This window comes from Meles meles, chromosome 19 (assembly GCF_922984935.1).
Source record: "Meles meles chromosome 19, mMelMel3.1 paternal haplotype, whole genome shotgun sequence".
NCBI classification, from domain to species: domain Eukaryota; kingdom Metazoa; phylum Chordata; class Mammalia; order Carnivora; family Mustelidae; genus Meles; species Meles meles.
In genome coordinates this window covers 16,386,406-16,414,263 of record NC_060084.1, presented here as the reverse complement: position 1 = coordinate 16,414,263, position 27,858 = coordinate 16,386,406, and the positions used below count along the sequence as shown (strand labels likewise).

General features: G+C 40.0%; 1 protein-coding gene across 2 annotated transcripts in view; it reads left to right on the top strand.

Moving 5' to 3' along the window:
• The first annotated feature begins 15,989 nt into the window (after positions 1-15,989).
• NFAT5 (nuclear factor of activated T cells 5) overlaps positions 15,990-27,858 on the top strand; it is a 116,880-nt gene continuing 105,011 nt past the window's right edge. Inside the window, exons 1-2 of one of the 2 annotated variants that reach the window (XM_045989605.1) lie at positions 15,990-16,399; positions 18,144-18,197. In XM_045989605.1, coding sequence (XP_045845561.1) covers positions 16,327-16,399; positions 18,144-18,197 — 127 coding nt within the window. In that variant the 5' untranslated portion in view covers positions 15,990-16,326. The remainder of the gene's footprint in view (positions 16,400-18,143; positions 18,198-27,858) is intronic. The other variant, XM_045989606.1, reaches the window with a different exon arrangement.

The window sequence follows — 27,858 nt, the reverse complement described above, 5'->3', positions numbered from 1 at the left end:
CAGGGTCCTGGGATCCAGTCCTGCATGAGGCTCCTTGCTCAGTGATAAGCCTGCTTCTCTTTCTGTTTCTGCCATTCTCCCCTCCCCCCCAACCCTTGTGCTCTCTGGCTCTCTCTTTCTCTGTCAAATAAATAAATAAAATCTTTTAAAAATAATAAAAATAGAAGATAAAAAATAAAAATATGGTTTTATGATAAATTTTTTCTTAACTGACCTGGTAGGTCAAGTCAGACCTTTTTACATAGGTCAGGTCAGGTCTGGTAGGTCATCCTTGTTTTCTCCTCAGAATTATCTTTGCTATTTTTGGGCTATTTGTTCTTTTGTATGAAATTCAGGATTGGTTTACAAAGACCAACGCAATGTCCTTTTGAAATTTTGATTGGTAATACAATGAGTTTATATATCAACTGACATAGATTAATGAATTTATAGACCCAGTATAGATCTTGAGTCCTTCTGTCCATGAACATAGTATAGCTTCCATTTATTTAAGTGGTCTTTTATATCCTTCAATAATGTTTTATAAATTTCTCCTTAAAAGTCTTTCTATCTTCTTTCTGTTTATTCATGGGTATCTCATAGTTTTTATTGCTCTTATACATTATATTTTTTATCATTAGCAACACTATTGATTTTTGGATGTTGTCCTTACCAGTGAGTTGTTGAACTATTTGAATGTTGTTCTCGGACTTCTTATGTAGAGAATCATTTCAACTGCAAGTAACAAAGATTTTTCCTTCTTATTTCCCAATCCTTATCCCTCTTATTTATTTTTTCTGATTGCATTAGTTGGGATCTCTAGGACAATGTTTAACAGCAGTACAGAGAGGAAAGCATCCTTGTTTTGTTTCTTATTTTAATGAAATTCATCTTTTTTTTCACCATTAACTCTGTTGTTTCTTATAGATTTACTGTCATTTTTTGGGTAGATAGCTGCCTCCCATTAACTGTTGTATTCTTCTTATTGTAATAGAACCTCAGATTTGTAGCTGATCATATAACTGCATACTACATTTCTCAGCATCCCTTGCAGTCAATAGATGTGGTTGTCTTTAAGCTTTGGCTCCTAAGACATAATTAGAGGTGATCCATGTCTTTTTTTCTTTTTCTTTTTTAAGATTTACTTATTTATTTGAGAGAGAGAGGGAGAGAGCGCAAGTGGAAAGGAGGGATAGAGGGAGAGGGTGAGAGAAACCCAATCAGACTTCACACTGAGCACTTCACCCTAACACAGGGCTCGATCTCATGTCCTGAGATCATGACTTGAGCCAAAACCAAGAGTGGAGCACTTAACCAACTCTGCCACACAAGTGTCCCTAGAGGTGGTCCATGTCTTAAAAGAAAGAAGAATGCTCTGCCCTTTCCTTTTCCTTCTCCATTCTGTTAATGGTATACATTCTAGATAGCTGAGATAGAACAGCCATCTTGAATAACAACATGACTGATTGAGATAACCATAATTCTGTCTCCTATACAAAGTTCTTTCCACTTCACCTATAACATTTGTCTTGTGATTTTTTTCATTCTTTTTTTTTTAATTTTTATTTTAAATAACCTCTATGCCCCATGTGAGGCTCAACTCACGACCCTGAAATTGTGAGTTGCATGCTCTGTCAACTGAGCCAGCCAGGAACCCCTCTTATGATTTGTTGCTAACCAGGAGAGGGAGATTGAATTTATTCTTCTAAAACATAGATTTGAATGATATGTTTTCTGCCTAATTACAAATATTTTGAAAGCTGGGTGAGAATAAACTGATTAAGGGGCCTAAGTACTCTCAACTTGGGATGAATTTCTTTAAATTGATTTGCCCGTGTATTTATAAACTGTAAAGAAATAAAAAGAAAAAATGAGACAAAGAAGAAAATCTGCTTGTTCTTTATACATTAAAACATTCATCTGAAGTGATGTATTACAGATAAGGAAACTTTTTTAAAGAAAACCTACAAAGTAAATCTTCCATTTAAGTGCGAGTATTCTTACTGTTGTCTGCTGTCTTTCAGTCCTTGTTCATATACTCTGTTTTTACAGTTATGATCATTGTATAGGCACACCTTAAAAAAAGGTATAGACATACCTTTTGCATTAAAAAAAATTACTTATTTTTAAAGTTTAGATCCTTTTAGTCTCCATGTAAGAATAAGTTACCAAACAATAAGAATGAAAGTGCCTAGAATAAATGTCTTCTCTTCCTTGAGTCAGAGTGAAAGAACTCTTAGAACTGAAGAGAATTTTTTAATCTCACCTTTTGAAGGTTGATTGTAATATTTGGTTCTATAAAATAATTATTCGGTGATAGGTTCAATTGAATGCTGTCATATCATGAAATTCTTATATTTAGGATTGCATTTATGCTGTCCAGTCTTTGTGAAGAACTCAGTTCCAGTAAAGTCTGAATCAATCAATCTTTCTTTCTTTCTTTCCTTTTAGTGAGAGAGTAAGGGCAGGTGCTAGAGGAAGAGGGAGAAAGAAACTTAAAATTTTTAAATTTAATTTAATTTAATTTAATTTGTTTTTAATTAATTAATTAATTTTTTATTTATTTGTTTGTTTGTTTGAAAAGGAGAGACTGAGAGAGAGAGAGCACATTAGAGAGAATGTGATATGGGGGAGGGGCAGAGGGAGAAGCAGACTCCCTGCTGAGCAGGGAGCCCGCTGCCAGACTCAATCCCTTGGTACTTCAGGATCAGGACCTGAGCCAAAGGCAGTTGCTTAACCACTTGAGCCACCCAGGCTCCTGAGGGAGAAAGAATCTTAAGCAGGCTCCACATCCAGTGTGGAGCCCAGTTCGGGGCTTGATCTTAGAACGCTGGGATCATGACCTGAGTGGAAATCAAGAGTCTGCCCCTTAACTGACTAAGCCACTTATTCCCCACCCCATCCCAAGTCTGGATTTTTCCATCAATTACAGTAACAATTACCAAAACATTTGTGTTCTAGTATTACACTTTACAAAGGAATTTCTCACAACTTAGCTCATTTTCTCCCTAAGATACACTGAAGAGGTATATCTTTGTCATTCACAGACATAACTCTGTGAATAATAAAGGTACTATTATAAAGCCATTTTGCAGAGGAGGAGACTGAGATTTCAGAGTGGTTAAGAGGTTTATGCATTTCATAAGTGGCAGAGAGGAGATTCGGAATATAATCTGCTTTTTTCACTTGCACTAGTACTTTTTGAGCTCTGCCGAATCAAATCACGCCAGCCTTTTACCAGTTTAGATAGAAAAATTATTAATTAATATGCCAACTTTCTTATTTTTTTTTTCCATTTATGCCAACTTTCTTAATTCAATTTCTCTCTGATGTGTTTTTCTGAAATGCATATCTCATGCCTGTCTGTACTAGATGCTGGAAGACGAAGGTATCTGATGTAGCATGAGGTTATATGTTTTGTGCTTTTAAGTTTCCCTTATCTGCGTTGCTGCAGCATTCTGCAGAGAGCTCAGATTCCCAGGTGTTGTGCCACAGGAATATATTTTAAAATTGTTGCATTATGTTATGCTGAGTAAGCCCTGGAACCTGGAAGCCAAACACATTTTCAGTCCTAAAACAAGGCTAAAGATCCTCTCTGGCCTTGCTTCCAGTCTCCTTCGTTTCATACATCATTTCTCCTTACTGATCATCAAAAGTAAAACTTACTAAGGGTATATCCAAAGGAAATAATTAAGAAAAGGCTAAAAGCACAGATTAGCTGTGAGGATGTTCATTTTGGTGGTATTTACAAAGGTTTTCAAAAAAGGAAACAAATTAAATGCCAAAAGTAGTGGACTGGTTAGTAAGTTAAGATATATTCTATAATGGAATACTCTTCTGCCATCAAACATTATTAAGAATATTTACTGATGTGGGGGTGCCTGTGTGGCTCAGTTGGTTAAGTGACTGACTTGGTTCAGGTTGTGATCTCAGGGTCCTGGGATTGAGGCCCCAGAGTCAATCCAGGCTTCATGCTCAGCAGGGAGTCTGCTTTTCCCACTCCCTCTGCCCCTGCACCCCCACTCATGGTCTCGGTCTCTCTCAAATAAATAGGTAAAATCTTTAAAAAAGAAAAAGAATATTTACTGATGTGTACTGATGTTCACAGTTACATCAGCAATGCAGGATAACAGAATACATAGTGTAGCCAATTTTTGTATATACAAGGTAAAGATACATTAAAAAATTTCCAGAAAGATAGATACTAAATGATCTCTCTGTGGTGGTTTATGAGTTTTTTGAATATTTTTTTTTTTTTAGCGTTTATTTAAGTCATCTCTATACCAGATATGGGGCTTGAACTCAGAACCCTGACAAGAGTTTTGTGTTCTTCCAACTCAGCCAGCCAGACACCCCAAGTTTTTGAATAATTCTTATTTATTAACTTCTTTCTTTTTTTAAGATTTTATTTATTTATATGGCAGACAGAGATCACAAGCAGGCAGAGAGGCAGGCAGAGAGAGAGGAGGAAGCCGGCTCCCTGCTGAGCAGAGAGCCTGATGCCAGGCTTGATCCCAGGACCCTGGGATTGTGACCTGGGCTGAAGACAGAGGCTTTAACCCACCGAGCCACCCAGGCGCCCCTATTTATTACCTTCTTACTTATATTTTCAGCTATTATTTGTAGTTTCTACAAGGAATGCATTGCTTTTGCTGCATAAAACACCCACATAAATTTTATTAAAAAAGAAAACCCACTCAGGCCTTTATAAACATCGATAAACATGTTACTTGCTGTGTTCTGTCAACTTAGCAAAGGAAAAGGAAATGGCTTGCAAGGAATTTAATTTAAACCTAAGAATTTCCTGAAGGTAAGAGCTTTAATCAGTTAAAATGGGAAGGGGCCTTGGTGAAGCAGTTAGGTGAAGGGAGGTGGTCCGGTGCTCACTCCTGCAGCCAGCTGACAATGTACGGGTGCTGTGGACTTAGAGGTAGAAAAACAAGGCTTTCTAAACCCTTCTTCCTAGGATACAAATTGCCTTGGCAATGACTCTGAGGTGCAGTCAGTTAGCAAGCATGCACTGAGGACAGAGCTCAGAAGAGAGAAAATAAATAGAAATTCAGATTTCAATTATTCATTCCTTCATTCATTCAGCTGCGCGACCATTCTCGATTGTTCACTACAAATCCAGCATTGTGCTAAGTGTCAGGCTCTGCTCTTTCCTAGTTTACAACTTACTTGGGAAGATAAGAGATGAGGATATGAAATCATCTGAGAAGCGCTGGAAATGAGAAAGAAAGAACAGGCAACTTAGTTCAGGGAAGGAAGGGATAAGAACAGTTGGGATTAGTGAGAAGAAGCTTTCTGAAGATTGGGATTTCCAAGTTGAAGAAAGTTTCAGGGATGAGATAATAAATGTGAAGTGCTTTTGATTAATAACCTGGTATCTCATATGTACCTATTGTCATTTCATTTATGAGATGGACCTCTACTTCTTCAAAATTTGAGATTTTAAAAATGTGCTTACTTCCCAGAAAACATTTAGCTCTTTTCCATTAAGAAAAGATTAGGTAGGGATGCCTGGGTGAATCAGTTGTTAAGCATCTGCCTTCAGCTCAGGTCGTGATCCCAGGGTCCTGGGATCTAGCCCTGCTCAGTGGGAAGCCTGCTTCTCCCTCTCCCACTCCCCCTGCTTGCTTTCCCTCTCTCGCTGTGTCTCTCTCTCCCTCTCTGTCAATAAATAAATAAATAAATAAAATCTTAAAAAAAAAAAAAAGATGAGGTAAACCAAAAGAGAAAAAAGATTAGGATGACAGAATTACAGAGAGGGAGGTTACCTTTTGTAGTCTGCAGCAGATACTGAAATTGTTGACCCAACATCTGTTCTACCCTTCTTCCTTGCCAACTGACCCCCAGTTGTGTTCAGGGCATCAATGTACATGTCTAAAAAAACCCACACATTTCCCAGCCTTTCAGATGGAGTGATCATGTGAATAGTCCTGGCCAATGACATGTAAATAGAAGCCACTGTGTGGGTCTTACAGGGACCAGAATTGACCCTTTTGCCCTTTACTCTTCTTTCTTTTAAAATATTTTATTTATTCATTTGCGAGAGAGAGAGAGAGAGAGCAAGCACAAGTGGGGGGGGGGAGGGCAGAGGGAGAGGGAGAAGCAGAGTCCCCCACCACCCCCCACACTGAGCCAGAGCCCGACACATGGGGCTTGATCCCAATACCCTGAGATCATGACCTGAGCTGAAGGCCGACCTCCAACCGACTGAACCACCGAGGTGCCTTTTTACCCTTCTTTCTTCCTCTGACCTAGAAGGCAGACAGGTTGCTTAGAGGTGACATCTCATAGGCATGAGAACAAGGGCCACCTTGAATGTCTGTGTGCCTAATGGCATTGTGGGTCTTTGAGATTAGCCTGGATTGCCTAATCCAGGCTTGTCGTAGGAGAAAACTAAAACCTCTAAGTTTGTTGCTAGCAGCCAGACACAATGCCTGCCTGATAAATAATCTAACCCACTTATTTCACAGAGAGGAGACAAAGGTCCAAGAAAGTTCCATAACCCTGGGCAGGTTGCGTCAATTTAAGATTTCCTTACTTTGAAGGGACAGAAAACCCAATCCCAAACCTCTTAAGCAGGGAAAAGAACTGATCATTTCAGATCACTGAAGGCCAGTGTGGCCTCCTCCAGAGACTCAAATGATTTTTTTTTTCTTCAGATTCTGGGTTTTCTCTCTATCTTTTGGCAGTGCTTCCTTTGCTCCCTCCACTCCAGACAGGCTCTTATCCTCTTTGTGACAAGGGGAAGCCAGCAGCTCTTGCCTAACCCCACCCAGGATCAAGTCCAGAGGGAAGACACAGACTATTCCCTGTAGGAAATGACTACCGGCTGGACATGCCAGCAGTGGACATCCTAGTAGCCTCAGTGCCTAGATCTAGAACTTAGAACTCCTGTTTTCAAGTCCACTCATTTCCTACTTCATCAAGTAGCATCGGATTTAACAAAAATAGGTACATGCAACATCCATGAGAAATACAGATCTAGCAGATATTTCCTTGGATCATATAAATGATTATATACTGCTTTGGTAGCTGTTGACCACCAAGGTATATAAATATGATAGAGACAATACCACATCTGCCAAGAAAAAATTAGAATTCACTGGGCATCGTATTCAAAGATGGAACCTCAGCACGGTAGACCAAATTGGATTTGGGGGGCGGGGGTGGAGCTGCTCATGAGCCATGCTACAGATTACATTTTCTGCTTTGCTTCCAGAGAGAGGCCTACTGGAGCAAATCTGCATCAGCTCTTTTCTCGCATTTTTCTCTTGCTGAACGTTTCTTTCTGGATTTCCCTTTATCATATTCCTCCTACAGCCCCAAAGCGTATTTATTTAATAACTGCCAAGGGCAGGGGTGCCTGGTTAGCTCAGTCAGTAGAGCATGGAGCTCTTGATCTCGGGGTGGTTGAGTTTGAGCCCCACATTGGGTGTAGAGATCGCTTAAATAAACTAAACTAAACTTGATTAACTAACCAACTAACTACAAAGGGCAGACCAGCTACGCGTTCCTTGTGATTCCAGCTCACATGGTCAGGGGGAAGTTCAGAGTTCCCTCAGTCAGTTTTATACCTGGTTTTGAAATGCTCTGGTCCTTGGCCCAGGCCTTACAGAGTAAACCTTAGGTCCGTTATTACCCAAGACCTCCACGCATGGAAGGTTTGCAAATTGAAGCTCTTTAAAGACATTATGGCTGCTTTTATCTCTACAGGCTTTTTTTCTTTTTTGGAAGAATTGTTAGCCTTAAGGATTCTTGAAATTCTTCCATATTTAGTTACTATGAAAATAAACATTTAAAAGCTTATATGTTAATACTCCAGGATATTTGGACTGAACCCCGGGAACACGTGCTCATGCAGATTTGCTTCTTATCCCTTTACTCTTTTCCCTGAGTTTCATCAAGTTATGTTTACTTGGCTTTCCTACTGGTAAAAACTAAATCTAGGATAATTCCTTTTCTGGTCAGAGATTTTGCTGCTCCATGTAACAAAGTATAAAGTCTCCTGGGTGATTCATGTTTAAGTGGTGTTTGCTTCTCTGTTAAGTTTTTTTTTTTTTTTTTTTTAGCACGTTAAACTACTGGTCTCCAACGATGAACCGTTGGTGATGTTTCAAACTTCTCTCACTATCTCCTTTCCTTGACTGTTCTCATACTTTTCTCTCACTCTCAACATTTAAGCCATTTCTGAGCTCTTTTGATTCTACTTCCACAATGTCTTGCATAAACAACTCCTTTCCACGTTTTCAGCCTTTACCCTTCAGGGCCTCATTGGCCTTTGCTGGGCTTTATTTCTGGGCTTTCGCTGCCAATTTACTCTCCACACTGCTGTCTCTGTTACTTTCTTTTTTTTCTTTTTTTAAAGAATTTATTTATTTATTTGACAGAGAGAGAGAGGTCACAAGTAGGCAGAGAGGCAGGAACAGGGAGAGGGGGAAGCAGGCTCCCTGCTGAGCAGAGAGCCCGATGCGGGGCTCGATCCCAGGACCCTGAGATCATGACCTGAGCCAAAGGCAGAGACTTAACCTACTGAGCCACCCAGGCGCCCGGTCTCTGTTACTTTCTTAAAAAAAAAAGCTCATCCGCCTCCTCCAAAACCTTCAATATCTCCCCAGTGCCTACAGAATAAAGAACAAAATCCTTATTTGTGGCCTTTCACCTCTAACCTTGTCTTAACTTTCCAGTTTCTTCTTTTATTCTATTAATCTGTACCGGATGTCAAATTCCTAGTACAATATCAACAAATGGCATAATAGAGAGTTTGTTTCATTCCGTGTGGGTGCTAAAGTGATGTGCTCAAAATCAGTCAGAAGTTATTTAAGGCAAGGATGTGTTTTATTTATTTTTTTTGTCCTTGTCAAAGACTATACAACTAAGTGTTCACAATATATTAGAGAGAGACCCATGAGCTAGAATTCATTGTTGTGATCGCTCTACTAACATTTTGGATGAAATACTATGGAAACCCAGAGAACAATCCATATTGCTTGGAAAGGTTGAGGGTGAATTCAGAGAGGTAAAATCTGAGCTGGACTTTGAAGGATAAACAAGATTCTTTGCGGGTAGAGAAAGTGAATGAATACATAAATGAGTATTGTTTCTAAGCCTCGTGTTTTATAATTAGATTCTAACAGATGTGGGCAGATCCCTCGCATGCTTCTTCCCATGTTTGGAGCAGTCCCCATTTCTTATTCAGCTGAAACAAATGCTTCTCAGGTGGAATATGTTATTTCTAAAGTCAGTCTAGTTTATGCAATAACTTCAACTTTGCCCTTCAGTTCTGGGCTTAGTTGTGGATGACCAGTTCAACTAATTTATCATTGCGTCCCTAACCTAAGTTCTCAGCCATAATCCTCAGCAAAGCTGAAGAAAGATACTCAGTGTTTCTTTGACAATCCACTGACAAAGTCCAATGAAGCCCAGGTATTTCTTGGAATATTTGTATCAACACATAATAGCTGTGATGCTTCACAATGTAAACAATTGTATGTCAGGACTTTGCCCTGTAACTGTCTAGCCTCTCTTAACCACTGTAGGAAATTGTGGTTGGAGTGAAGAGAAATCACCTGTGGGGGGATAGTGGGTAGAGAAGAAAGTGATGTGTGTTAGTGAAGATGTTCCTCTTCCCTCTATCAGCTTACTAATAAAATGAAAGGTAATTGGTTTCTAGTACCTGCACAAAACTCTAGCATAGCACCTGTCGCAATGCATTGTGTGTTTGTTTAAAGGTCATTTCCCACATCAGGCTGACAGTTGACTTATTCATCTTTGTTTTCCTGCACCTAGCATAGTTTCTAGAGCCCATTTGTGGAAAGAGGGAAGAGTTGATTTATTTGATATAGAGGAATTTTTTTTTCATCTTCTCTGGGTAATGGATTTTTTTTCCTCCCAGAAATCTTATGAAAGTTAAAAAGACTTTCATCCTTTGTGGTGGTTGTTTTTGTTTGTTTGTTTGTTTTTTGTTTTTTTTTAAGGATTTTATTATCCATTTGACAGAGATCACAAGTAAGGCAGAGAAGCAGGCAGAGAGAGGAAGGGAAGCAGGCTCTCCACTGAGCAGGGAGCCCAATGGGGGGCTTGATCCCAGGACCCTGGGATCATGACCTGAGCCAAAGGCAGAACCTTTAACTCACTGAGCCACCCAGGCACCCCTCCTTTGTGGTTTTTTAAAATAATTTTTTAAGATTTTATTTTTTAGTTATCTCTACCCCAATGTGAGGCTCAAACTCACAACTTTGACATCAAGACCCTTATGCAGGGTACCTGGGTGACTCAGTCAGATAAGCTACAGCTCTTGATTTCAGCTCAGGTCATGATTTCAGGGAAGTGTGATTGAGCACCTCATCAGGATCTGTGCTCAGCGTGGATTCATCTTGTCCCTCTCTCTCCTCCTCCCCCAATCTCTCTCTCAAATAAATAAGTACAGTCTTAAGGGGGGCCGGGAAGAGCCCCATGCTCCATGGACTGAGCCACCCAGGCAACCCAGCACTCCAAGACTTTCATCCTTTGGAGAAAAGTGCATGTAGATACAAGCTTGCAAAAATCTGTATACAAGTTTAAAGAGAGCACAGATCCCTTGAAACAAATCCATGGACTTTAGGTTAAAAAAACTCCCTGAGGGGCACCTGGGTGGCTCAGTGGGTTAAAGCCTCTGCCTTCCGCTCAAGTCATGATCCCGGGGTCCTGGGATGAGCCCTGCATCAGGCTCTCTGCTCAGCGGGGAGCCTGCTTCCTCCTTTCTCTCTGCCTGCCTCTCTGCCTACTTGTGATCTGTCTGTCAAATAAATAAATAAAATCTTAAAAAAAACAAAAAAACAACTCCCTGAATTAAGCAGCACCTGGATGGCTCAGACAGTTAAGCACCTGACTCTTGATTTCGGCTTAGGTCATGATCTCAGGGGTGTGACATCAAGCCCTGACTAGGGCTCTGTCCTGAGCCCAGAGTTTAATTGGGATTCTCTCTGCTCTTCCCGGTGTGTGCACATGTGTCTTCTCTCATTTTCTCAAATAAATCTTAAAAAAAAAAAAAGTCTCCCTGAATTAAAAGAGAGGGTAATAGGAAATAGTAAAACGATTAAAAAAAAAAAAAAGATTTATTTAGGGGTGCCTGGGTGGCTCAGCTGGCTCAGCATCTACCTTCAGCTCAGGTCATGATCCTGGGATCCTGGGATGGAGTCCTGCATCCGGCTTCCTGCTCAGTGGGGAGCCTGCATCTCCCTCTCCTCACCACTGGTGCTCTCTCTTACTATTTCTGTCTCTCTCTCTCTCTCTCTCTAAAATAAATTAAAAAATTTTAAAAATTTTATTTATTTATTTTAGAGAGAGCATGGGGTAAGGAACAGAGGGAGAGGGATGGAGAGAACCTCAAACATACTCCCTGCTGAGCTGATACAGGGCTTGATCCCATGACCCCAAGATCACAACCTGAGCCAAAACCAAGTGTCAGACTGGACGCTCAACCAACTGAGCCACACAGGTAGCCCTGTAAAACCATTTCTAACTCATACTCTTGGTCAAACTAATATCACAGCTGAGGTGGGGCTACTCGATTATTCATGTTATGATTAGATGTGGAAAGAGCATCTTAGCAAACATGATGGTGTCAAAGCCAGTATGAATAAGGACTTGAATGCAGTTTACATGAGTCCAACCCGACTACTGTTGGGACGACCTAGAGACATTCTCCTTCCTTTCGTGGTTTAATGGGGTCAGGGGTTTCTAACTTCCCATTAAAATTTCTCTCCTTTCTCCACTGTTCACCGAGTTCTCCCAAATCAAGCTGATGGCTCTGTAGCTCAGGACTTGCAACTACTCTAGATCTTAGGAAACTGAACTGGTCTAAGACTTTGGATGACAACTCTGACTCAGACCCAGTCATAAAGTACAGAAGTACTTCATCAAAGTGAATTAGATGCCTGATTACCAGATTTGGGCAGTGAAAGATGTAAGGAGTGAGAATGTTCTAAATACAATGGCAAAACTATCAAAACTAATTTTGCCTTCAGAAATATTCGCTAGAGGGGCACCTGGGTGGCTCAGCGTTAAGCGTCTGCCTTGGGCCCAAGGTCATGATCCCAGGGTCCTGGAATGGAGCCCTGTGCCGGGCTCCCTGCTCAGGGGAAAGCCTGTTTCTCCCTCTCCCACTCCCCGCTGCTTGTGTTCCCTCTCTCGCTGTGTCTCTCTCTGTCAAATAAACAAAATATTTTTAAAAGGATAAATACTTGCTAGAACATGTTCTAAGGGTGAAAATCGACACATAGTCATAATCAAATAAAACCTTGTTTTCAGTTTCAGCACAAATGCACTCATTGCTATGTCCCACTACCACCAATTCTCCATTATTATTAAGGAGTGCTCCCAAGGTGGAGCAGAGATCATTTTTGGTCTAAAATTTTTTCTTGTCCATGACTTGAACTGCTCTGGAAATTTTCCTTTCAGAGCTTGTGTTTGTTTAGCAGTTTCTTTACAATATCCATGTGACCAAAATTATTTTAACAGCCTTAATTGTATTACAATGACAAAGATTATCTTGTGACAACGCATTCCTCTGTTCTGTATGAGTTTATTTAATTCCTTTTCAGTGGTTGATATTTGAACCTCTTTCATTTAGAGTAGATCCAGCAACACAATTCACTAAGTGCCTAAACAGGTCCAGGAGGGGTTAAAGAACACACCACTAAGTATAAAAACTGCCACACCATTGCATAATCTATACAACCATGTAGTTGAATCTGGGTTCTTGTGAAATTTTAATCAAGTAACTTGGGAATGTGATATGATGACTGGGAAGCGATATAAAGGAATTCTACAAACTACTAAATCTGCTTTATGTTTTGTTCCATAATCCTATTGTAATTTTCAATGAGAGGAAATTTACAAATTTTACACGCTTAAAGCTTTACTTTTTATTGTGCACAAAGTTTTATGAAGGTGTATATTTGAGGAATGGGTGGTTTTTGAAATATAACACGAGATTCTTTCAAAGATTGAATAGAAGGAGAAGTAAAGAGACATTAATGACTACAGAGGGAATATCCTTGGAAATGGGGGTGGCGTGTAATTTACTGATCGGATAGTTATTTTTAGTAACTGAATGTCAGGCAGGTCTTATATTTTGTGATCAGAGCAGAGCACACATGTTTACTAATGAATTTGTGTTTTTATTTTTATTTATTTATTTTTAAAGATTTTAGTCATTTTATTTGACAGAGATCACAAGTAGGCAGAGGCAGGCACAGAGAGAGGAAGGGAAGCGGGCTCTCTGCTGAGCAGAGAGCCCGATGCGGGGCTCGAACCTAGGACCCTGGGATCATGACCTGAGCCGAAGGCAGAGACCTTAACCCACTGCGTCACCCAGGTGCCCCTGAATTTGTGTTTTTAGTCACAAATTTTAAGGATAACATGAAATCTAGGTCTCCATGCTGTTGCAAAGCATGGCCATGAAAACTACTCATCTAAACAGTTTTTCAAAAAATATATTTCTGTAAAAGGAAATGAGAGGAACACTGAATTTTCAAATATCCATTGAGATATAATCAATGATTGATGCAAGGCCTGATGGGGTGAGGCCTGAGCCTAAAGAATCCATGTAGGAGAATTCAGTCTGGGTCAAGTCACACTTGGGGCCCCCCCTCTTTACCAGGTTTTACCAAGCCAGGGGAAATCTGATTAACATAAACAACAAAGCACTCCTGGAGGGGGGGTGGGGAAGGCACAAAAGGGCAGAGAAGTATTGAGGGAAAGGGGAAGGAAGAGGCCTTGCCAATTCTTGACTTGTTAATTAGGGTCAGAACAGCACTGGGGATTTCTTATACCCTAAGTTTGTTGAATGATTACATAGGTCTAGGGAAAAGGGATGTATCAGAGTGATGCACCCAACTTTTTAGTATTGGGGTTCTGCCTGGTAAATTGCAACTTCCTCTCCTCACATTTTGTATTGACTAATGGCTGGAGGGTGTGTTTGTGGGGGTGGGGGTCTCCATCAGGTATTTGCTCCAATTCAAAAGCTTTCGTCAAGGCCTTGGCCTGTTGGGCAATTTGACTGAATCTTCCTCTTAAATGAGTTAGGTTCTTACGAGTTATGAAGGGACTTCCCTTGGGACTTGTTGCAACAGCATATAGTGGCAATGGAGATTTGAGAGTAGTTTCCTGTTCTGCTTTGCCATCTTGAGATGGGGCTTTGAAAAGCTTTCTTACCTCTGACAGGAAGAAAATGTTCACAGGGTTGATTCATTACTGCGAAGAATGCAGTGAAGATAATTGGGCAACCTGAATCAGATGTTCAGATGGAAAGATAGGGAGACTCTGATGACACAAGTTTAAATTCTAGGTCTGCAGGTAAAGCTTTACAAAGAGCCCCACCCCAGAGACACCTGCACTGGGACCTCCTTCACTGAGAGTTTCTTCCCCATCTCCAGGACTCCAAGTCCAGATGAATGGCCCAACTTCCTGGGGAAAAGGCTCTATAAATTGTATAGATAGATATATCATATATAGATAGATGTAACTTGTGTATATATATGTGTGTGTGTGTATACACTTGTATATATACTTGGATTATATATACTTGTATATATATACTTATAACTTGTACATATACAGGTTATATATATATATATCTATATAATATATGAAGTACAATTTACAAGAGTAAATTGAAATTGTATGAAATACAATTTACAAGAGTAAATTTTATGATTTGTAACTATCTTTGTAGATAAAGTAACAAAACCAAAACCATACCTAATAGCTTTTTTATTTTATTTTATTTACTTATTTGACAGAGAGAGAGAGAGCGGGAGCAGGAACACAAGCAGGGGGAATGGGAGAGGGAGAAGCAGGCTTCCTGCCTAGCAGGGAGTCAGATTCCGGGCTCAATCCGAGGACCCTGAGATCATGACCCAAGCGGAAGGCAGACGCTTAGCGACTGAGCCACCCAGGCACCCCAAATCTAATAGCTTAAAAACGTTGCCCAGAGATTGCTGGCATCAGTATTCCGCACAAGATTAAAATTATTTCCCAAGATGAATACCCTGCACTCCAATTGATATTTTAATAACTTGATTAAAAATTTCTCAGAAGTCTATTAGAGTCAGGAAACGGTCTGCGGTGTAGGTGAGGATTTTCAGTTTTTGCAACGGAAACTTTTGGCCCCATGAACATAATAGAAGAAACTCAATTAAATGTGTTTTTCCTCCATCCTCACCTAATCCAAAGGTAAAAGTAAAAGGGTTTTTGGAAGAGTGGTGTTTAGCTGTGCTTCTTTCCTTTTTCCTTTAGAAGAGCCAGGTGGATTCATAGGATCCAATTTTTAAATAGCCTTTTATCTCCTACTCCGAATAAACCCGGCCACCCAGCACAATCAGAAAGTTGGTTTTATGTTTTGTTTTGTTTTGAATTTTCAGCCTCTAAAGGATGGGGGAGGGGAGACAAAAGTGGGGAGGCGAAAGGACGAAGAAGGTACTTTAATTAAAAACAACCAATAACTCGAGGTTTTTAGATATGGTCTGTCATTTCCTATTTAAGAAATGAGCTTGACAGTCCCTGGGCCAACTCAAGCTGAAACCCTAAAGGGCTGGTGGTTGTCCAAGAGACGAAACTCCATTCCCCTGCGAGACCCCAAGCCAGTCCGCCCAGGCCGGCCGTACCCAACTCTGGGGTCCTTCCCGTCCGGCAGTCACCACGGGTCCCTCAGGTCCGTCTCCTCCTGAGCTCAGCTCGGCGCTGGGCCGGCCGCCTCCGGCTCGCCGCCACCAGGTCGGCGCAAATACCTTTTCCCTCCCCGGGGCCCCAGGCGCGGACACCTCCCTGCCTCCCTCCCTGCTGGCGGGGCCCTTTCACGGCTGGGAAACAGCAGCCGCGGCCGCGGCGGCAGGAAGCGAAGCCCTTGTTGATGCTGTTCCTTGGCGCGTCTCCCCGCCCTCCGGCGGTCTCCCTAGCTCTTCCAGGCTTTGGGACGCCCCCCTCCGCGCCTGCGCAGTGCCCCGCGGGGGGCGGGGCTCAGATTCCTGTCAGCGGCGGCGGCGGTGGCGGCGACCGTCAGTTTTCGCTGAGGAGAAGCACGAAACGGACCCGTTGGCTCTCCCCCCTCCCTTTCCCCGCCCTGAACCCCCCTCCTGGCTCGCCGGGAATTAGTCCCCGTGGAGTTTCCCCTCCGCCTCGCTGCCGTTTCCTCGGTCCTCGGCCCTGTGGAAGTCACTGCCCTCGAGGAGGAGGCAGCAGCAGCCGTCCTCGCCTCGCCGCCCCCGGTTCGGTGCCCGCGGTCCCGGAGAGGAGGTGCCGCCGCCACCGCCGCTCCCCCCCTCCCGCTGCCCTCGGGCCGGGCTGGGTCGAGCTGCGATGCCCTCGGACTTCATCTCATTGCTCAGCGCGGACCTAGACCTGGAATCGCCCAAGTCCTTGTACTCGCGAGGTGAGTCAGGCTGGGGGCTGGGGCGTGGGGGCGGGGAGGCCCGGCCCGGGGGAACCAGAGGGGTCCCTGTCGCGGGTGGGGGCAAGCCCGGGCCGGTCGGGCCTGTTTTGAGGGGGGTGGGGAGAGGCTGATGGTGTCGGGTGATCGTGGAAGGGGCAGGGGAGGAGTGGCGGCCCCTCCCCCGCCGAGCAGCCGGCCGCACAAGGAGCCTAATTGCCATCGGCCCCGGGTCTCTGCGGCACCAGTCGCTCTGAGAGTCCCTCGGCGTGTCCGGCCCCGCCACACTCCTCGAGCGGCTGGTCCCGGCCTCCCCCGCTCAGGGATTCCCCCCTCCCCCAGACTGGGCCCCGTGCTGGGGCCGCAGCGATCGGTGCGCCGCGGCCCCCCTAGCAGGGCCATCCTCCCCAGCAAAGTTGCCCCCAAGCGGGCAGCTTGGCTCGGAGCCGGTTCTGGGTGCAGGGGCACCATTTTTCTCCCCCCTCCAGGTTGTTTGTGAGCCGTCGTTCTACCCCCCGCTCCCTCCGGCCTAGTCCACTCCCTCCCCTTGTTGGGACGGCCCCCCTCGACCAGGCGTTCTTCCTTTCCTCGTCATCTTATTGCTGGAATGGGCCCGAATTTTCTGTTTTTCTCTCTTTCCACCTCTGTGGCATTCTAATGACTTACATCTTCCTCTCTTTTTACAAAGATAGGGGTGCTCTCTCTGGATTAGTTTTATTCCTCTCCTGTCCCAGGGGTACCAGCTCAGGCACTGACGCTGTCCTTTGAGAATTTTCTCTTTCGTTGCGGTTCCAGGACTCCTTGCAGGGAGGGGGCATTGGACAGAGATTCGCGTTTTTAAACTCTTTTGCCCAAGGCCTAAAGGGGATTCCCGGGATCTATGATATGAACACTTGAGTTGATCTCTACCGGGTTTAAATTCCTATACTGGGCTCCACAAGAATGTGTTAGAACAGGTTCCCTGTGCAAGGGGCATCAAACCAGAACGCTCCCACTACACTCTTCACCACTTTTTAAACCCCTGGGAGGGGCAAAAGACATAAATGGGTTATTAGCTATTCATTTCACCATATTAAAAGAAATTATGTGCCGTTGTGAACCTCCTTCCTGAGAAATCCAGCGTTTCTTCAGTTTTGGTGGGATGTATCCATCCGCTGATTCTACCCCCTCCAGAAAGGGGGACCTCAGCTTCACATTAGTAAATTTTAATTGCTTAAGCGAAATCAGAGTGAGATGGTTTACTCTGGAAGGTACTGGACTTTACAGACTGACGACTGGGTTTGTACACAGAGTCCTACTTAGTAACTGTAGCCATTGTCTGTTGCTCTGATGACTTTAGCTGGCAGTCACCATCCTGTAGGATGTTTTTCAGGCATCATACCTGAAGTAGTTTGGAGATACTGTAGTTTTGAGTGTCAGAAGAAAAAGATGATATCAAGAGATGATTCTTAGAAGAAGGCTAATGTGGTACAATTGGGTGCTAAAAATAGCAAAGACATTAACACCATTTGTGCAGTGATCATCAGATAATTTTCCATGAAACAAACGCTTTATGAAAATCGAAGTTTACCATAGAGACCAGTGTAGAGGCAATTCCATCTTCTTTTGCAGAGTGTAGTCACAGATATGGGCTTTAGCTCTTAAAAATACATGGCAGTTATGTAAGAGATTTATGCCACCCTTGCCTTTTTTTTCTTTCTTAAGTCATTCAGCATAAAAAGTACTTAATGCTTTTTGTGTTTTTCAGATTCTCTGAAGTTACACCCATCACAGAATTTTCATAGAGCTGGACTATTGGAAGGTCAGCAAAGTGCCATTTTAAAGCATATTGTGTGAGTATGCAAAGGCTTTCTCTGAAATGGAGTTTAAATGAGAAAGTGTGAAACTTTGCAAACTCATACAATGTAGTTTTCTCCTAAAGAGCCTGATCCTTCTTTTAGAGCAGCTGAATGTTTCAGTGGATTTTGTTGCTGTGTTTGATGTGCTTGTTAGCTTATTGTATCTGCTTTGAGAAGCCTTGAAACCCCCCCCCCCCACAAAATCACTAAAAATTATGTGTTGGGTGTTCTACTTTGGAATTCCAGATCTTAATTCTAGCTTCTTATACATAAACTGAATCTGAAAAGGCTCAATCATTATAATCATAAGTATAACTAAAAGAGTGACACCAAACACATATTTCATTTGAAAATTCAGAATTTAGAACTTTTATATGTTGAGCATTTCAAAACAGAATGTTAATTATTTATTACAAAAGCATTGATTGTATCATTACTGTTGCATTATTTTTAAGGTTAAAGAAAGCCAAAGAAAGAGATGATTGGAATATGCTTAGAAAAAAAAGTTTGAGACAAATTCTGGAAATGTTAATAGAAGGTGTAGAATTTAAATAGCTGACAATCACTTTAGAAAACTTTACATTGAAAAAAAGAAACACTTCGTTGTTTTCAGCATTTTAAGACCAAAAAAAGGACTCTATTGGTGTTTCATAGGGTTTCTAACAATTTTTTAAAAAGCTTATTTATTTTTAGTAATCTCTACACCCAATGTGGGGCTCAAATTTAAGACCCCCCCCCATCAAGAATCACATGCTTTTTGACTGAGCCAATCAGGAGTCCCTCTATTTTGTAGTTTTTGAAATTGTTTTCCATATCCTCTTTGAATTTTGTAATCCTGTAGTTGGACAGCAAGGATATTAATTTCCCCATTATAGAGATGAGTAACCTGAGGCTGGAATTAAGAGACTTGGGGGAAAAGAGTCACACAATAGCAGACATAATGCTTTTTGTGTTTTAGCTGTAGTTCATTACCTAAACCCAAGCTGCCACTGAAAAATAAATACGTAACCGGTAACTTAAACATTTTGTGGTCCACTTTAAAGAGGCCATAAAGGGGCGCCGGGGTGGCTCAGTCAGTTATACATCTGCCTTCCACCTGCCTTTGGCTCCTATCATGATCCCAAGGCCCTGGGTTGGAGGCCTGTGTGGGACTCTCTGCTCAGTGGGGAGCCTGTTTCTCCCTTTCCCTCTGCCCCTCCCCTGTTCATGCTCTCTCTCTAATAAATAAATAAAATCTTTTGAAAAAGAAAAGGCCATAAATGTTTAAGTTTTTTTTTGAGTTTAGATGTTTGCCTCCCATGTGGTAGTCTGATACAGTGGTGGGAAGAATGGATTTTGTAATTGAGGTTGAGTTTGAATAGCAATTTAGTTGCTAATAAACTCTGTGGCCTTGGGCAGGTTATTTCACCTCTCTAAACTTTAATATTCTTTCTATAAAAATGTATATAATCTCTTAAGTTTACAGAGGTAATGTGTATGAAAATGCCTCATAGTGTCTGGCTTAATAAATGTTCAGTTTTCCCTTTAGTATCAGCTAGCTTTTTTGGCTATAATTTAGAGCATATCGAATGTTCTTTAATTATTAATTATATTTATACTTATCAGAAGCCCACTGATATACATTAGTATAAAAACCAATTACAACTTTTTATTTTTTTATTTTATTTTATTTTTAAGATTTTTATTTATTTATTTGACAGAGAGATCACAAGTAGGCAGAGAGGCAGGCAGAGAGAGAGGGGGAAGCAGGCTCCCTGCCCAGCAGAGAGCCCGATGCGGGGCTCGATCCTAGGACCTTGAGATCATGACCTGAGCTGAAGGCAGAGGCTTAACCCACTGAGCCACCCAGGCGCCCCCAATTACAGCTTTTTAAAAATCAACTACAATTTGAGGCAAGAAATTTTATAAGTGTTTCTTTTTTTTTTTTTTAAGATTTTATTTATTTGACAGAGAGAGAGATCACACGTAGGCAGAGAGGCAGGCAGAGAGAAAGAGGGGAAGCAGGCTCCCCGCTGAGCAGAGAGCCCAATGTGGGGATCGGGACTCGATCCCAGGACCCTGACATCAAGACTGGAGCCCAAGGCAGAGACTTAACCCACTGAGCCACCCAGGCGCCCCTGTAAGTGTTTCTTTCTGAAGCAGATTTCTGTTTTTTATTCATATTGTCCAGTTTGTGACCATGTTGTAGATTCCTATTTGTCACAAACCCATCTGTTTTCTGGGCAGCAGACCAGAGAGTATCATAATCATAGAGATTATCAGGCAGAAGCAAGACACGAAAAAAGAAAGTGTTAATTATTCTAGCAAATATTTTTAACAAGTTGATGGAAATGCAGATAGCCGTTTAATATGTATATTTATATGTATGTGCTTAAATACTTTTATTAAATTTTTATTTTGGTTGAGAAGATCCTCAGTTTTTTGAAGTGAGACCATCCTTTCACAGATTATCTATACATTGTAAAATGTATAAATACCAAGTATCCTTTTATGGCTTTGATACAGGGAATCATAAGAAAGTTGTTTGTGTAATGAAAGTATTTATAATTTATATATATATAAGTATTTATAATTTATAAATTATAAATTTATATTAATATTAATATATATAAATTATATAATTTATAAATTATAAATTTAATGTAATGAAAAATTATAATTATAATTTATAATGTAAGTATTTATAAATTATAATTTATAAAAGTGCTTCTATTTAGAATTTACAAAAGTAGAGAGAATAAAATAATGAGCCACCATATTCCTATCACCAAGCTTTTAACAATTATCAATGCTTGTCTGATCTTGTTTCTTTTATCCTCCCCTTTTCCTGAAGCTGTTTTATTTTGAGACAAATATCAGACATCATGTTACTTTATATGTATAGCTTTTGTATTATAGTGATCTTTCTTTAATTTTTAAAATACCCTACTTTATTCCAGGAAATACATATTCTGATTTATTTCAGTAAAATCTCTCCTCTCCCTGCCCTCTTTTTAAGTTAAAGCACAGCTGGAGGCTACTGCTTCTGTGTACCTTGTAATCTATGTTAAAATTGTAGGTCGTGCATCAGACTTGAGTTCAAATCCTTGTTTCAGCATTTGTGCTTGACCTTGGCTTAGTCATATGATCTTTTTGTGCTTCAATTTTCTCATCTTTAAATGGGGACAGTCGTAGTATCTTCATCATGGGCTGCTGTGAAGATTATTTGAGGCAAATTCATGCCTATAGCATTTAACCTAACACATAGTAAGTGCTCAATAAATGTTAGCTTAATTAAAAATTCTGAACAACCACTTACATGGCATTTACTGTATGCCAAGAACTTTATAAATAATGAACTCACTGAATTCTCTTAACAACCATGAGATGGTTATTATTATCCCATTTTGCAGGTGAGGGTGCTAAGGCATGGGGAGGTTTAGTAACTTACCCAGAGTCACACAGCTGGTAAGTTGTAGCCAAGATTTCAACACAGGTAGTCTCACTGTTGTTTATGCTCATTTAACTATTGTATTGTATTGACTCCCTGTTATATAATAAGAAGTATTTTCTTCTTTCTTTTTCTTTTTAAAGATTTTAATTATTTATTTGACACAGAGACAGTGACCATAAGAGAGGGAACACAAGCGGGGGGAGTAGGAGAGGGAGAAGCAGGTTTCCCGCTGAGCAGGGAGCCACATGTGGGGCTCCATCCCAGGACCCCGAGCGTCATGACCTGAGCTGAAGGCAGACGCTTAACTGACTGAGCCACACAGGCGTCCTGAGAAGTATTTTCTAGTAATATGTTTGCATACTTTCTGTCAGTAGTCTAGATTTCCATTTGGTAGTAAACTCAACCCAGAGTAAGGGGAATTTGATTACTATCATATATAATTTGTTAAATTTTTTGAAGGACATATTTTTTCCAAATGTAAGGTCTCTCTTTAAGAAAACAATGTTGGAAAACTTGTAGTTGAGTGTTATGGAGCTTTAAAAATAAATTCAAGGGGCGCCTGAGTGGCTCAGTCGATTGAGAGTCTGCCTTTGGCTCAGGTTATGATCTCAGGGTTCTGGGATAGAGCCCTGCATTGGGCTTCCTGCTTGGTGGGAGTCTACTTCTCCTTATCCTCCCCACTCATGCTCTCTCTCACTATCTCTGTCTGTCTCTCTCTCTCAAAGAAATAAAAATCTTTTAAAAAAAATAGATTAAAAAATCTATTTACCATTCAGTTAAGTTTGCTTTTAGCCTACATATCAGTGCTGGTCCTTCCTGCTACTGTGTGTGTGTGTGTGTGTGTGTGTGTGTGTGTGTATTTTTTTTTTTTTTTTAAAGAATAGGAAGTTGACATAATTCAGTTTCACAATGTAATGATTCATTATTTGTATATATTGGGAAGTGACTACCACAGTAAGTCTAATTAACATCTATAAGAGCGCCTGAGTGGCTCAGAGGGTTAAGCCTCTGCCTTCAGCTCAGATCATGGTCTCAGGGCCCTGGGATTGAGCAGCTATCAGCCATGGGCTTTCTGCTTAGTGGGGAGTCCGTTTTCCCCTCTCTCTGCCTGTCTCTTTGCCTACTTGTGATCTCTCTCTCTGTCAGATAAATAAATAAAAAATCTTAAAAATAAAATCTGTCACCGTATGTGGTTCTGCTACTACCTTTTTCTTTAATGTGGTAATTGCCTAACAATGGGAAAAGGGTCCAGTTATTTAATGCAGTAATACCTAGCCATAAAATAATGTTTCTGATGACACCATAATTACATGGGAGACTCTTAATGAAATAAGTAATAAAAGAGGTACTGTTGCAATTATGTTAAAAGTAACTTACATAGAAAAAGTCCTGTACAAATGTATACTGTAAGATTTTATTTTTTGATTCTATTTTTGCATATTCCCTGATATCTTTTTTTTTTTTTTAAGATTATTTATTTAGACAAAGATCACAAGTAGGCAGAAAGGCAGGCAGAGAGGCGGGTGGGAAGCAGGCTCACCGCTGAACAGAGAGCCCGATGTGGGGCTGGATCCCAGGACCCTGGGATCATGACCTAAGCTGAAGGCAGAGACTTTAAACTCACTGAGCCACCCAGGTGACCTGCATTTTCCCTGCTTTCTTTAAAGAAGTAAGTTTATATATAGTGAACAAAAAATAAAATGGTGTACAGTTAGTGTGTTCAAATTCGAAGGCTAGGAATCTTTGAAGTGTCTATAGAGAAAGTTGAACTACGGAGAAAAATTGTCATTTCTTAACTTTCTGTGTTGAAAAATACTGATTTTGGCATATATGATTTGCCATATAAAAAACAGATAAAAATTAAACTAAAGTAAATGAATACGAGTAAGAGGTCATTCTGGAAATACAGAGATGTAAGATAAGATGGTAGAAAATCAGATAAAACAGGAAAAATAACATAAGCAAGTTGGAAAAAATAGAATAATAAAAGTAATAGATTAAAAATTTTAAATGTTTTTAAAAGCAGGTGTTAAGAGATTACATATGATGGACTAAATTAAATAACTGGTTAAGTAAGAGCTAAATACCAATGTGAGGCAGTTTTAATATTAAGTATTTGAAGCTGGAAGATTTATTTTTTAAAAAATTTTTTAAGAGTTTATTTGTTTAATTGACAGACAGAGATCACCAGTAGGCAGAGAAGCAGGCAGGGACCATGGGGGAGTGGGGAGGGGGGGAAAGCAGGTCCCCTGCTGAGCAGAGAGCCCTACACAGGTCTCCATCCCAGGACCCTGGGATCATGACCTGAGCTGAAGGCAGAGGCTTTAACCCACTGAGCCACCAAGGCACCCCTGAAAGGAGGATTTTTAAAAGAAAATATGAAATATTACAATGAGTTAGGGACAATAAACTACTTTTTTTGTTACTGTTGTCACACCATTTGATATGGTACTATGCATAATTATACTTTATAGTTCACAAAATGAAAATCCTAAAAATAGTAGCAGTGTTTTACTGACTTTGTGGAATATTTCAGGATTGCCATTAAGCCTGATTTATTTCTCTTCATAGAGCTGGTGTTAGTAAGGTAGTTAAGCCATTAATTCTCAAATGATGAAATGTATGAAGGTATCTTAATGGAAAGGATTTTTTGAAAATATTTAGTATTAAAAATAATCTGTTGGATTCTTTTCTTGTTTAGTATCTATTAATATCCATAGATCCTTACCTAGTAACTAAAAATGTCATTATGGAAATGAAGTTCCAAACATTTTAAGTCATCCATACCTAGTTCATCCTCACTTCTTGGTTCTGTCCACCTCTCTGACTTCTCCTATTTGTTTTTGTGTCTCTTTCTAAACTCCGTTTTTGTTATTTTCATTCAGTACTAGAATTGTTGCTTATTAGAGCAAGAGGATAGAAATTCATATTTAATCAGATGGTTCTTGGCTTGCTCTTAACTCACTCTTGACACTACTGTAATTATTCCCAGAGTCCCCTAAAACTTGAAAGTGATTTTATAGAAAAATACTTCTTATTGCGACTAATATTATATATAAAAAATAGCCACTTTATATTAGAAAAAATTGACTCAGATTGTATTGTCCATAGGAGCACCTGGGTGGCTCAGTTGGGTGGGTGGCTCAGTCAGCTAGGTGTCTACCTTCCACTCAGGTCATGATCCTAGGGGCCTGGTAACAAGCCTTTAGCCTCAAGCCTCACTGTGGACACCCTGCTTAGCCAGGAGTCTGCTTCTCCCTCTGCCCCTTCCCCTTCTCATGCTCCCTCTCCCTCTCTCTGAAATAAATAAAATCTTTAAAAAAAAAAAAAAAAAGATTATATTGTCCATAAAGGATAATAGGTGATTAGAAAAAATAAAAGATCAAAGTAATCTGAGTTGTCGTTTGGACCTTATTGTATAGTGAGAGAAGGTGGTCCTGTTAGCTCTAAGTTGTAAGACATTCTTCAGTAGAAATATTGCTTATTAATTCATGTTATTGTCTTGTTGCAAAGATTTTATTTCAAGTTACATAAAAGAGATTCATGTGTCTTTTATTTGCTGTTGTCTTAATGAAAATGAAGGTAAAAAAACTAATAAAGTATATAATACACTAATTATAAACCTGTACTTGAGTGAAAAGGTAGAAATTTTCTTTATGGTTTAACTACAGATAATGATTCTAGCTTCCAAGTATAAATAAAATCTGGTGCTGTGATAAAGGATCTATATTTTTGATGATTTGAAACTAAAGAGGAGCTACGTGGACATTTTCAGTTTACTTATTCTTAGTAACTATTGAAAAATAATTTTTTTTCTCTTTTCTTAATACTTACTTGACAAATAGGTGATAATTAGTGCTGCCCAGCCATAAATGTTTATTCATTTTTTTTCCCATTCAGAAATGGTACAATTAGTCTTTTAGTAAATTTGGTATTGGTATTGGTTATTTTTTGTTTTTGGTTTTGGTTTTTTTCTGGTATCTTCTTTTGAAGATGAGGCAAGAACAGAAAAAGTTTCTAAGACTGACCTAAGTTGATTACTCTTATCTTTATAAATTTAACTTTAGTTTAGTGGGGTTTTTTGTTGTTGTTTTAGTTTTAGTTTTAGTTTTAAGACATCTACTTAAAATAGCATTTGTAGGGCATGATAAAAGAAACAGTGTTGGTAAAGAAAGATTAGTAAATTCAATGCTAGTAATTGGAAACATTTTTTGAGCAATTTATGTGTGCCAGAATTTTACAGATATTTTTCACATTTAGTCCTCAGAAAAAATCCTCTGAGATAGTGTCAGTATCTGTATTTCATAAATGAGCAAACTGAGGTACAGAGGGATTCACTTATTTTCCCAAGGTCACATAGTTAATCGGGGAGGCTGGAATTTGAAACTTCACTATTTTACCACAGAGTATTGAGCTTATCCTGACTCTCTTTAGTATAAACATTTGATAATTGGTATTTACACTTTGGGCCCTACTAAAATTACACCACTGTTCATATGGTGTAAAAAGAGTGCTTTGTGTAGGATTCTTCAGCTTCCATAAGGTAAGAAGTTCTATAAGCCACAGATAAAAATCAGTTAAGAATACGATGATGACCCTTTTGGGGAAATATATTAACACTGGAAATTAGCAAATCTGGGTGAGTGTCTTTAAGATTGAACCACCTCTGTGTTGACAGATGGTGGTACTCAGAAGTGAAAAGTAGGCGAAGGCTAAGCAGACCATCATCAAAGGAGAATTATTTGAGAAATGGAGGATGCCATGGGACTCATGATTTCTTTGGCATTAGTTTTATGGAAGCCTGGAATCATTGCACCTTATTTCTTCTAATGTATTTCAGAACTTAGCCAAATTTGAAAGGAGATGAGCAACAGAGAATACGGTACTAATAGAGCTCTTGGAGTTAGTTCTTTTCTTGCTGTGGTTGGTCATTGTTCATGAATTTCCTGAAAATTTTGTGTTAGGCATTAGAAAATATGGATTTTAATTCTAGTTTGGTTTTGAGACCCTGTGGAAAATCGTGTAAGCATTCCTTTTCTTCGGTAGAGACTTTAATAGCAGTTTTGCTTACCTAAGAGTTAAGAGGAAGAAACAACTGACACAATGTTAGAGGACGAAACTATAAAATGTCTGTATCAGTAGTGATACTCTGCACTGGGTCCTATTAATTTACTTAGGTTCTTTGCACTGTCCCTCTTTCTAAAATCTTGTTCTCATGTCTCCATTTTCTCATGGTACTTTCTACATTTGCTTGTTGATTTTGCGATTAGTTCTTGTATTCTTTCTCTCTCTCTCTTTTTTTAAATAACAAATCGTCTTTATATAGAAGCACAGAGGTTTACCAATTTTGGGTGTTCCATGAATTTTTAACAAGTTAACAATTTTTAACGGTAATCACCGTAGATGAGATACAGAACATTTCAATCACCCTGTTAGGTAGGTTACCTCTTGCTGTTTTGTAGTCAGTCCAACCCACTGTAGCCCCTCAGGCAACTACTTGTCGTTTTTTCTTAAAATAGATTAGTTTTGTCTTTTTTAGAATTTCATATTAATGGATTTATACACTATATGCTCTTTTCTCTTCAACTTTTGTTTGTTCAACCACCGTAATTTTCTAAAACAGAAAACTACTTTTTTAAAGGACCTAAAAATAATGAAATTTTTAATTCTGTTTTACATTACTGTATTCTATAATGTAGCCAAGTGTAATTTTCTAGGGATGACTTTTCGTGTTTATGTGCAAGTATAGGTTACTTAGTCATGATATTTATATTTATTCACTCACTTAAAATGAATTTGCAGAGGCACCTGAGTGGCTCAGTGGGTTAAAGCCTCTGCCTTTGGCTCAGGTCATGATCTCAGGGTCCTGGTATCAAGCCCCGCATCCCTGCATCCCCGCATTCCTACATCCCCTCATCAGGCTCTCTGCTCAGCAGGGAGCCTGCTTCCTCTCTCTCTGCCTGCCTTTCTGCCTACTTGTGATTTCTGTCTGTCAAACAAATTTTTTAAAAAATCCTAAAAAAAAAAAGAATTTGCACATGGATCTTGGCCACATATAGTTTATAGCTCATTAGAAGAGATTGTATGTGAATAAACAATGTTTTATAGGGTTTTGTAATACAATCTAGATTAGAAAGTGAAATTAATATGTTTGACTTTTTTTTTTAAAGTGTCTTTTTTTTTTTTTAAAG